At 35.7% G+C, this 13,205-nt stretch overlaps 2 protein-coding genes across 8 annotated transcripts in view; both read right to left on the reverse strand.

Moving 5' to 3' along the window:
• Positions 1–13,205, reverse strand: part of EXOC2 (exocyst complex component 2) — a 276,866-nt gene that overhangs the window by 237,326 nt on the left and 26,335 nt on the right. The gene's annotated exons all lie outside the window — the stretch shown is intronic.
• Positions 6,887–8,248, reverse strand: HUS1B (HUS1 checkpoint clamp component B). The gene is given in 6 exon segments (XM_032340940.1): positions 6,887–7,365; positions 7,368–7,438; positions 7,494–7,608; positions 7,611–7,694; positions 7,697–7,774; positions 7,777–8,248. Coding segments are annotated over 6 exon segments (747 nt in total). The 5' UTR covers positions 7,871–8,248; the 3' UTR covers positions 6,887–7,060.

Consider the following 13,205-nt stretch of genomic DNA (forward strand, 5'->3'; position numbering starts at 1 on the left):
AGAAAAAAGAAAAAGAAGACAGACATCATGTCCATTTTTTTTAAATTTTTTTTTTTTTAAGATTTTATTTATTTGTCAGAGAGAGAGAGAGAACAAACAGGCAGAGGCAGAGTGAGAAGCAGGCTCCCTGCTACACAAGGAGCCTGATGTAGGACTCAATCCCAGGACCCCGACCGACATCATGACCTGAGCAGAAGGCAATGGTTTAACCAACTGAGCCACCCAGGCACCCCACATCATGTCAATCTTAACAAGAATCTAACACCACTTCTGTGATGTTCCTGCCAAAAACGCGTAACTCAAAACTCATCAACAGACTGCCTAAATTCACAGAGAGTCCACAAAGTAATTGGTGTGTACTCTTTGAAAATGTCAAGGTCAAGAAAAACAAAGAAAGGCTGAAGAAATGCTCTGTATTCAAGGACACTAAAGAGGCATTACAACTAAATGTACTGTATGATCCTGGATAGATTCTAGTAGAAAAAAATACTTTCTGTAAAGTACGTAATTGGACAAATTACCACCATGTGAATCTGAACTGTAGATTAGATGGTATGGTATTAATATTAAATTCTGACTTTGATAAGCATACTGTGGTAATAAAAGAGAACGTCCTTGTTCTTTATAACTACATACTGAAGAATTTAAGAGAAAAATCATGTTTGCACCATATTCTCAAATGATTCAAACAAATACATACCAATAGATTGACAGAATAAAAATAAATGGAGCAAAAAAAAAAAAAAACACACAAGAATGTAGGAGGGTTGGGGGGATGGGTTAAATAGGTGATGGAGATTAAGGAGGGCACTTGTAATGAGCAGCAGGTGTTGTATGGAAATGCTGAATTGCTAAATTCTTCACCTGAAATTAATATTACACTATACTGTTAACTAAGTAGAATTTAAATAAAAACTTGAGGAGAAAAAAAGCATAAAAAAGAGAAGTAAACAATTGGTGACTCTAGTTAGAGTTTACAGTTGTCATTTACCATAATTTTTCAAAAAACCTTCATAAGAGTGAGTTACTTTTACTATTTTTGAAAGTTTTCTGTAAATTTGAAGCTGTGTCAAAATAAAAAGTTATCTAAAATAATGCTTTGGTAATATTTTAAAATAAAGCAAAACCAAAACAAATTAATATTCTCCTGCTAATCAATATATAAACCTCACTATTAGCCAAAAGATACTTATTTTCACATTTGCATTAGAAAATGCACAAATAAGCAATGAATAAAAAGTTATTAAAAGACAGATGTGCTAAAACTAGTGTTTGGTTAATAAAAAAAAGAATGGTAAACCAAGCCCCATATACTTAACTACATTTAATAAATACACTAACAGAAATTTCAGATATAAGTATTCTTTTAATGGGTCATACTACTACTATCTCTTTAAACACGTTTCTAAATACATACAAAAGAGAAAAAGCTTGTTTTGAGATTTTGCTCTAAAACTATTATAAACTGGTAAGCCTGAAATTTGGTAAGGTAACACATACTAATAAAAACTTTCAAGAGAGCAAAGACATATTTCAACACAAAGTTCTGACAACTGCTTTAATAAACAGAAACTATATTGCACAAAGATACCATAACACTGCAGGGAAAACAAACATTAAAGAAAGAATGGGTAATTAAGCTGCCTCACTGATTAATGTCTACAGTTCTTGACAGAGGAAAATGCTTCATTCAATTGGCATGGAAAATTAGACCACCACTGAGTGGTAATTTAATAATATGTATTAATCCCTGTCTGTAGTATTAGACTATAAAAGTATTCACATAAAGAATAAATTTTTAAGCAGAAATATTCTACAATCCTTATCTCCAAAAAAAGAATAGAGTGAAAACAAAAGAAATCACCACTGACATGAATATTACTGAAAAGGCGATTAAGAAGATACTAAACTGTCAGCTACCCTTCCCATGGTGGTGCTGAGTATCAGCAGAGGGACATGCCAGTATGCCACAGAATCAAAGCCAAGAGACTTCATCCAACTAAAGTCTAGACTCCTCATCTGAAGAAACTGTAACCAAGAGATGTTAAATGATTTTTTCAAGGTCACACACCTAATTATTTGTGAAATAGACCAGATTCTTGGTTTTCTGACTCCTCTAAATAGGAGTCTAATTATTACTCTTTCCTTTACACCACCTACATATTATGAGGTAACTTTTGTATCTGATAGCCCATATTCTGAGAACCTTAGTTGTTTCCTATATGACTGAGGAATGCTAATCCTGGTGTGCAACAGAATTGAAATTAGACTACCTCTAGTCAAAGAAAAACAAAACAAACAGACAAACAAAAACTAGGACAGGTCATTTCCAATCTATTCCCAGTATTTCAAATCCATTTTGAGCACATGATCATAATCTTAACTATGTTACCCTCAAAGTTTGTCCAAGTAAAACAAAGTAATGTCTGCTGACAATAGGTAATGCCTGGGCCACAACTGATAGTCCAGAATCAAAAAGTATGATCTATTTTCTTATTTATGATTAAGGAATACAGCTGTGTTCCAGGCATAGAAATCAGAGGCAGCTGAAAATCCAGCATTCATCATATTGGTTCATATATTAAAAAAAAAAAAATTAATGGTATGTCCCCAAACATAGGCAAACCATTATCGCAGGAAGACCATTAAGCCATTTAATTTAGAAATATATGAATATCTACTTTTTACGGTACAGCGTCCAAAACAAATACAACAGTGCCTACCAAATAGTATGTATTCAGTAATTATTTATGGAATGAATTATGGAAAGAGATGTCTCTTTTCATCCCACATCCAATTAGAAATACTCTACATTATGTTTAGCATCACAAATAAATAATCTCTTATCACTCTCAGGAAAGAGTCTAAGCCTTAAGAAAACAATTCATTTCGGGCGCCTGGGTGGCTCAGTGGGTTAAGCCGCTGCCTTCAACTCAGGTCATGATCTCAGGGTCCTGGGATCGAGTCCCGCATCGGGCTCTCTGCTCAGCAGGGAGCCTGCTTCCTCCTCTCTCTCTCTGCCTGCTTCTCTGCCTACTTGTAATCTCTCTCTGTCAAATAAATAAATAAAATCTTTAAAAAAAAAAAAAAACAATTCATTTCTGAACATTCTCAGTTTAATAACCCATGTTGTTATTTTTATTTTTTTATTATTATTTTTAAAGGAAAATTCTCACCTATAGTTGTCAATAAGTGCCTACAAATTTGTCTCACAAAGATTTTCCAAATGCAATAAACCAATAATCTTTGAAAATATGTCCTAAGGTCTTTCTTATGTAAATATACTGGACAAAGGTTAACAAAAGTCTGACTTTGCCTGTCATTAACTTTATTTAATTAAAACAATATAGTCTTTATATTACACAGCCATTTAAGATCAAGAAAGAGGTAAGGAACAAAGTGAACAAACCTACCCTAAAAATACACACACCACAAGCTAATTTCATCTTTTGAAAGCAGAATGATTGAAACAAAAAGAAAAGTAGCTATTATTACCCACATAAGGAAAATAACTGCAGATACAAAATAAGCCACTTTTATTAGGCAATATCCTCACACAAGTACACTACTAATAAACACAGGATTAAATGACACAAATGGGCAAATGATAAAAGTTGACAGCACTGGAGTACCTATTTGGAATTTCACATATTCATGGTATATGAAGATGGGCTGCAAATTAGGATATACCAACTCTTAGTCTAAGAACTACATATACCATATCCTGTCAGTTACCAAACAGGTTTACAAAAGTTTGCTTAAAAAGAAATATTAATTCTGATGTGTCTTCAGACTCAGATTAATTTATGAAGCATTTTTCAATTACCTAGACCTGAATGGAGATAAACAAAACTTAAGGAGGACCTTTACAAAAACTAACCATTAATAAATACTTGTCTGATCTCTTGTGATACTGCGTAGTACACTATAAATAAGTAAGTATGTATCATCATAGTATACTAATGAGTGACCTTTTTAGTAGTGGAATAAAAAAACAGTACAAGTGTGTCATATAAATAGGCCAGTACAGTTTTTAACAAGTGATATTTAGGGAGACAATAAAGACTACACTACTTAGGGAGACAATTAAAAACTACCCATTTATGGATATAAGGAAGCACTTTATACACATTTCATCAGTGTTTTATTTTCTGAAGATACACTGAAACATATTTTCTTGCTTCTTCGTGGTGTTTCTCTAAAAAAAAGAAATAGAAGCTGAAATAATTTCCAAACTTGATGCTTTGATTTTTAAATGTGAGGCTTTGGTCTTCCAGCGAATTATTATTTTGTAGCAAATAAATTCCTTCCTACCTACCTGCAAGAACAAGGATGATATGACAATGGCTTATAACATGTTTTAGACTTTTTCATTTACATTTTATCTTGTCAGGTAAGTAATATATTTGCATGGTGATCTACATTTATTTTAATAAACAAAAGTGTATCCAAGCTGTAAGTCTCTGAATTAAGTCTTGACAGATCAAGCTCAAAAAGTTAACATATAGTTTGGAGATCTGTAAAATGGGTTCTGGCATTGACAATTAAAAAACATTAGTTACTTTTATGCTCTCTAAAACTGTTTTTTCGCATCTATCGATAAGGTGTTTAGATGAGATCATCCCCAAAGCCCTTTTCATTCTGGATTCTATGAGACCAGGCTTTTAAGTTCAATTACTAATGTAAGACTAGAAACTGGCAGTCCACAGCTTTTCACAATTAAACTAAACTATAACAAGAACAAGTTATTATTTTAAAATTTTTGTATTAATTATAAACAATTTCTACTATATTGAAAAGAATATTAATTTTTAAGATCTTATATTTAGATGTTACAGTATGAGTAGGCAAATATTTTTTTAAATAGCAACATATCTGTAGGTTAAGCAGAAAAATAAATAACCCCTCTCGTTTTCAAAAGTTACATTTCAAAGACCAGGCTACAAAACTTTTATAGACACTTTGTTAATGAATTATTATTAAAAGTTAACCATTATAATAACTCACCATAGTTTAAAATGCACAATTATTTACTTTCCAAAACAAAACATAGGTTTTCTTCATTTCCCTGGTTTTATTTAATATAGAGAACAGAAACAGAAACAAAGACAGAGACAGCGGAAGAGAGACTAAGGGAAAGAAGGAGAGGAGAGGTGATAAAACAGGTAAAAAGGGAGCTTGAAAATTCTCATTTAATTAATAAATCAAAGAAAGAATTGCAAAAGATACTAGAAACAAGCATTATAAGTCATTTTATGCACAGAAAGAAAAAAGTCTGCATATCTTATAATTTTCTGAGTTAAAATATTTGTTTTGCATTTTTGGTTTTCATTTAAAGTATACAAAAATGCTGATGAGGGCAGGGGATTTTATAAACATTAAAAATCACTTTTTTAAAAGATTTTTATTTATTTATTGGACAGACAGAAATCACAAGTAGGCAGAGAAGCAGGCAGAGAGAGAGGAAGGGAAGCAGGCTCCCTGCCTCGCAGAGCGTCCAATGTGGGGCTTGATCCCAGGACCCTGGGATCACGACCTGAGCCAAAGGCAGAGGCTTTAACCCACTGAGCCACCCAGGCACTCCTAAAAATCACTTTTAAAAAAACAATCTTTAGGGCGCCTGGGTGGCTCAGTGGGTTAAGCCGCTGCCTTCGGCTCAGGTCATGATCCCAGCATCCTGGGATTGAGTCCCACATCAGGCTCCTTGCTCAGCAGGGAGCCTGCTTCTCCCTCTGCCTCTGCTTGTGCACACACTCTCTCTCTCTCTGACAAATAGATAAATAAAATTTTAAAAAAATAAAAATATTCACAAAGCAATTGTGCATAATTCAGAAGTTAGAAAAAAACTTAAGCTATAATTCTGAAATAGTTATGTGTTAATAATTTTTAAATGTTTGAAATACATTGGAAAACAAATGTTTAATTTTCCTATATTGAAACCCTAAGAGTACTGAAATGGAATCTACTCAAACTGAAAGAAATCTTAAAGTTCCAGAGTTCAAGTAACTTGCCTAGGTCTCATGTTTCTGTGTTCTTTCCACAACACCATGAATGGAATTTAGAAATCAGCAAAACAAAATAAATTAGCAAATTTAAGCATTTTATCACTAAATCTAGTAGGAAATTATTCATTACTGATTAAAATGTAGTCATGAGAATTTACTGAGTCTGCAAAAAATAAAGGTTGCCAAGTTAATGGCTCCTTTTATTGCATAAGCCATTAAAAAACTATAATGTAATATGAAAGAATATGAACGTTCCCTCTAATCACTGTACCAGTCCTTTATAACCTCTCCTTCCTCTTCTCAAAATAATGAAACATTGAGCATCATTTCCTAAATAGAATAACATAATACTATAGGGAAAAAATGAAAACTTGGTTTATATAAAAGTTACCCATAAGAAAAATCTCAGTCCACATAAATTGACTATTTCAAAATTGAATCCTTATGAGTAAGATGCATTATTAGTGAACCTAATAACCAATTCAAGCTCTGTAGATGATAAATCTAAAACCATAAATATAAACTTATATATATATATATATATATATACTGACAAAACACAGCTTTAACAAAAACTATGCAATATTTACAAATGCTAAATAACTTCTATCTTTTAGACAGTATATTAAGCTCTCTAAAGTAAGAAAAATCCCTCAAAAAATTCTAATTGTTTTCAAAGAATGAAGTTCCCATTTCACACAGTAGCATTTTATAATAAAAACTGATCCAGTGTTTCAGAAATTCAGTTTTTATTTTGTTCCAATCCTTTTTCCCCAAAAAAGTTAAAGTAGAAAGTCTTTTGTTGTTGTTGTTGGCCTCTTAAAAAGTATGAAGAAAAAAAAACCTGACAAAGTCAATAAACATACAAATAAACTATCCAATTCTTTCACCAATGATTTTTTTTAATAAAAGCTTTGCAAAGGAACAAGAGCTCAGCAAAATGTACATTCTCATAGGCCAGTGAGGGTGCAGACTTGCAAGCCAATTAACTCAGGGTCTGTTTCAGTTTTGAAAAGATCATAAGCTTAAAAAAAAAATACAGGCTGCTTGAATTTTTATAAGACAGGAATGAAATACTGAAGAGAGACATCTTCATGAACCAAAACAAGATGAAGAATAGTATTGCTCAAAACATTGCATAAGGCTGTTACAGGATTTATTTGCTGTCCCTCGAAAAACTGCAGAAGCTTCCCACTCTCTACTAGCACTCCCACCATGTTCTCCAGGCTTCCGTCTTGAGACATATCCTGAGCACACTTTGGAGGATTTCCAAGATTGTTAAAATAACTTTTAATAGACACGACATCAGTTTCTACACTGAAGTTCATTTCGCCATTTAGATTTGTTTCAACCAGCACTTATCACCCAAGTTTGCTATCCTTTCTACACTGCTCTTCAGAGTCTTCAAAGCCAGAAGATAAACACAACACAGGCTTTCATGTTGGGCTCCAGGAAATCATCTCATGCCATTGGATTAAGAATCCTCACAGGCCCATCAGATGGATCAAGTACCACCACAGGAGCCCAACCTGTGGGAAATGGCAACTCCAGACACAGTGAGGATGCCACTTGTTGGTCAACTGGGGCTTCAAGGTAAAAGGCATTCCCTTCTCACTGTTCTGAACAAATGCTCAGATGTTAGCTCTAAATAAATCTCCTTCAACACTTCTAAAACATCTTCCACGCAAAGTGGTGGAAGTCTCCCCACCTCACTTCACACCACATTCTGGCATCACAGATGACTGAGGTCATCAGGCCTAAAGCACATAGAGCACACAGACTCCCACCAGCTTTGGAAGGGTGCCACTGATATAAATAAAGAGCTCTCAAAAGTCCTCACCAGTGATGTTGGCACAAAACTTCATGATGCCATGAAGACTAACTGCATCCAGAGTTTGGTAGGAGGGGACCTCAAGTGTGGTAGGTCCCAGCACAGCCAACACTCAGGTTCCACAGAGGGCCACAAGGCATGGCAGACTTTGGGCCCGAAAACCAAGGCCTCTGTTCCCATCTTCTTCCCTCCACCTCCTCCCGTAAAAAGAGTTTCACTGTTTCCACTCTGATTATTAATAGGATAGGCACCCTACCACAAAAATGTCTAAATATTCTTTCTAAACTATAAGAAAATTTAAATCATCACTCCTAGAACCACTTTCCACCTTGTTGGTGCATACATTCTGTCTTCATCAGGGGGCGCCTAGGTGGCTCAGTCAGATAAGCACCCAATTCTTGGTTTCAGCTCAGGTCATGATCTCAGGGACATGAGATCAAGCCCCAAGTCAGGATCCCCGCTCTGCTCAGAGTCTGCTTGTCCCTCTTCCTCTGCTCCTACCCACACACCCCTTCCCCCCAAACTCTCTCTCATAAATGAAACAATTATAAAAATTTTTTTAAAATACTGTCTTCATCAACCAGGGCATATATGTAGGTATAGTTAATAGTAGGTACATATGTAGGTATAGTTAATGTGCTTTATAAAATTATAGCATGCTAGGCATACATTTGAAACCTTTATTTTTTACATGTAAACTACATATACAGACATCTTCCCATGTTGGCAAGTATAAATCTACATTATTTTCAGGCTGCTTAGTGTTCCACTGTATGGATGTATAGTCAAAATGACATTTAGACAATTTCTAATTTTTTTCTATTATGAACATGACAATGAACATTTTTCTATAAAACATTTTTTGCACATTTATCCAATTATTGTGCTGCAGTACATTCAAAGAGGAATTTCCAGTCAAAAGATGTGGATTTAAGATCATCACACGTATGTATCACCAAACTGGCCTGCAGAAAACTTTACCAACACAACCTCCCACCAGGGACACTGGGTAGTAGCAATGTGTTTAATTTGTAGCAATCTGATAGGCAAAATAAAATAAATGGTCTCAACTTGCATTGTGGACGAATTCCATTTTTATGATCTTTGCAACTTTGCATTAGATTTATTTTCCTAGATTTTAAGATCTCTAGTAAAAACATTAACTTTCTGTCCCCTTATATACACTGTCAATATCTTCCCCAGTTTATCGTTTGTTTTTTTCACATTGCTTAAGGTGGTCTTTGCCCTTGGGAAATTTTGAGTCTTTTTTAATGTCAAACCAAAGGACCCTTTTCTTGCTACTTATAGAATCATGCTTTCAAAGTTATGTTTCTGGTACTTTAATATTGTTTTATCTGCTTAATTACTTAACTCATTAGAAATCTATTTTGGTGTACTAAATAGCTAGTTGACCAAATACCATTTCACTGAACAATCCACTGTTTTCTCCACTGATCTGGAAAGTCACTTTTATCATTAACAAAAATTATCATTTTAAGACTGTTTCTGGACCCCTCTATATTTGTCCCACTGATCTATTTTGCAACTATAACATGTGATTTGATTTCTGTATTTTAATTAAATGTCCACTAGGACAATTAATTTTTAATAAGTTATTTTAGCCATTCTGTCACAGATATTGATATAAATGAACTTTAAAATATTGTTTGGGGCACCTGAGTGGCTCTTGATTTCAGCTCAGGTCATGATTTCAGGGTCATGTCAGGCTTTATGCAGAGCATGGAGTCTGCTTGGGATTCTCTGTCACCCTCTTCGTCACTCCCTACCTCCAACTCATTCTCTCTAATAAATAAAATCTTGTTTAAAATATTGAGTAAGATTCTTGGTGGGGAAAGGTCAAGATGGCAGAGAAGTAGCAGGCTGAGACTACTTCAGGTAGCAGGAGATCAGCTAGATAGCTTATCTAAAGATTGCAAACACCTACAAATCCAACGGGAGATCGAAGAGAAGAAAACAGCAATTCTAGAAACTGAAAATCAACCACTTTCTGAAAGGTAGGACTGGTGGAGGAGTGAATCCAAAGCGACGGAAAGAAAGGCTGCAGGGCAGGAAGGGGCCGGCTCCCGGCAAGCGGCGGAGCAACGGAGCACAAAATCGGGACTTTTAAAAGTCTGTTCCACTGAGGGACATCGTTCCAGAGGCTAAACTGGAGTAAAGCCCATATGGGGTCAGCGTGGCCTCAGGTTCCGCAGGGTCAAAGAAGGACTAGAGGTGTCTGAGTGTCGGAGAGCTTGCATGTATTAGAACGGGGAAGCCGGCTACAGAGACAAAGCCAAGGAGTGAGCTCTCAATTCGGGGTTACCTTGAACCGGTCACAGGCTTGGTGAGCTCAGAGCGTGGCTGGAGGCCAGGGAGACAGGAATAATTGGACGCTATTCTCTGAGGGTGCACTGAGGAGTGGGGCCTGAGCTCTTGGCTCCTCCGGGTTGGAGACTGGGAGGCCGCCATTTTTATTCCCATCCTCCGGAACTCTATGAAAAGGGTTCAGGGAACAAAAGCTCCTGAAAGCAAACCCAAGCTGATTACTCAGCCTGGCCCTGGTAAGGGCCTGGGGCAAAGAACTTGAGAATCACTACAACAGGCCCCTCCCCCTGAAGATCAACAAGAAATCCAGCCAGGACCAAGTTCACCTAACAAGGAGTGCAGGTTCAATACCAAGGAGAGCAGCGGAATTCCAGAGGAGGAGAGAGCAAAGCACAGAACTCATGGCTTTCTCCCCTTGATTCTTTAGTCTTACTATTAATTTAATTTTTTTTCTCTTTCAATTTTTTTTTCTCTTCTTCTGCTAAAATTTTTTTAGCTTTTGCCCTTTTCTTTTTTAAGTTTTTAACTAGTTTATCTAATATATATATTTTTTTCTTTTTTATATTTTTTCTTTATTCATTTTTTTTTGTTTCTTTTTTTTTTTTCTGAACCTCTTTTTATCCCATTTCTCCCCCCCCCCCAAGATTTAGGATCTCTTCTGTATGGTTACAGAGTATTTTCCTGGGGTCTTTGCCACCCTTTTAGTATTTTACTTGCTCCTTCATATACTCTTATCTGGACAAAATGACAAGGTGGAAAAATTCAACACACAAAAAAAGAACAAGAGGCAGTATCAAAGGCTAGGGACCTAATCAATACAGACATTGGTAATATGTCAGATCTAGAGTTCAGAATAAAGATTCTCAAGGTTCTAGCCGGGCTCAAAAAAGGCATGGAAGATATGAGAGAAACCCTCTCGGGAGATATAAAAGGCTTTTCTGGAGAAATAAAAGAACTAAAATCTAACCAAGTTGAAATTAAAAAAGCTATTAATGAGGTGCAATCAAAAACGGAGGCTCTCACTGCTAGGATAAATGAGGCAGAAGAAAGAATTAGCGATACAGAAGACCAAATGACAGAAAATAAAGAAGCTAAGCAAAAGAGGGACAAACAGCTACTGGACCACGAGGGGAGAATTCGAGAGATAAGTGACACCATAAGACGAAACAACATTAGAATAATTGGGATTCCAGAAGAAGAAGAAAGAGAGAGGGGAGCAGACGGTATATTGGAGATAATTACTGGAGAGAATTTCCCTAATATGGCAAAGGGAACAAGCATCAAAATCCAGGAGGTGCAGAGAAGCCCCCTCAAAGTCAACAAGAATAGGTCCATACCCCGTCACCTAATAGTAAAACTTACAAGTCTTAGCGATGAAGAGAAAATCCTGAAAGCAGCCCGGGAAAAGAAGTCTGTAACAAATAATGGTAAAAATATTAGATTGGCAGCAGACTTATCCACAGAGACCTGGCAGGCCAGAAAGAGCTGGCATGATATACTCAGAGCACTAAATGAGAAAAACACACAGCCAAGAATACTATATCCAGCCAGGCTATCATTGAAAATAGAAAGAGAGATAAAAAGCTTCCAGGACAAAAAAAAAAAAAAAAAGCTTCCAGGACAAACAAAAACTGAAAGAATTTGCAAACACCAAACGAGCTCTACAGGAAATATTGAAAGGGGTCCTCTAAGCAAAGAGAGAGCCTAAAAGTAGTAGATCAGAAAGGAACAGAGACAATATACAGTAACAGTCATATTAGAGGCAATATAATGGCACTAAATTCATATCTCTCAGTAGTTACCCTGAATGTTAATAGGCTAAATGCCCCAGTCAAAAGACACAGGGTATCAGAATGGAGAAAAAAACCAAAATCCATCTATATGTTGCCTAAAAGAAACTCATTTCAGACCCGAAAACACCTCCAGATTTAAAGTGAGGGAGTGGAAAACAATATACCATGCTAATGGACAACAGAAGAAAGCAGGGGTGGCAATTCTTATATCAGATCAATTAGATTTTAAGCCAAAGACTACAATAAGAAATGAGGAAGGACACTATATCATACTCAAAGGATCTGTCCAACAAGAAGATCTAACAGTTTTAAATATCTATGCCCCTAACGTGGGAGCAGCCAACTATATAAACCAATTAATAACAAAATCAAAGAAACACATCAACATTAATACAATAATAGTAGGGGACTTTAACACTCCCCTCACTGAAATGGACAGATCACCTAAGCAAAAGATCAACAAGGAAATAAAGGCCTTAAATGACACACTGGAGCAGATGGTCATCATATCACTCGGCATCAGGGAAATACAAATCAAAACCACAATAAGATATCAATCATCAAGATAGAACACAGATCAATGGAACACAACAGAGAATCCAGAAATGGACCATCAACTCTATGGTCAACTAATCTTCGATGAAACAGGAAAGAATATCCAAGAGAAAAAAGACAATCTCTTCAACAAATGTGTTGGGAAAATTGGACAGCCACATGCAAAAGAATGAAACTGGACTATTTCCTTACACCACACACAAAAACAGACTCAAAATGGATAAAAGACCTAAATGTGAGATACGAATTCATCAAAATCTAGAGAACACAGGCAGTAACCTTTTAAACCTCAGCCACAAGAATTACTTGCTAGACACATCTCCAAAGGCAGGGGAAACAAAGGCAAAAATGAACTCTTGGGACTTCAAAAAGATAAAAAAATTTTGCACAGCAAAGGAAACAGTCAACAAAACAGAAAGATAGCCAACATAATGGGAGAAGATATTTGCAAATGACATATCAAGTAAAGGGCTAGTATCCAAAATCTATAAAAATTTTATCAAACTCAACACCCAAAGAATAAATAATTCAATCAAGATATGGGCAGAAGACAAGAACAGACATATCTCCAAAGGAGACATACAAATGACCAACAGACATGAAAAAATGCTCCACATCACTCAGCATCAGGGAAATACAATCAAAACCACAATAAGATATCACCTCACACCAGTCAGAATGGCTAAAATTAACAAG

The sequence above is a fragment of the Mustela erminea genome, chromosome 4 (genome assembly GCF_009829155.1).
Source record: "Mustela erminea isolate mMusErm1 chromosome 4, mMusErm1.Pri, whole genome shotgun sequence".
Taxonomy (NCBI): Eukaryota; Metazoa; Chordata; class Mammalia; order Carnivora; family Mustelidae; genus Mustela; species Mustela erminea.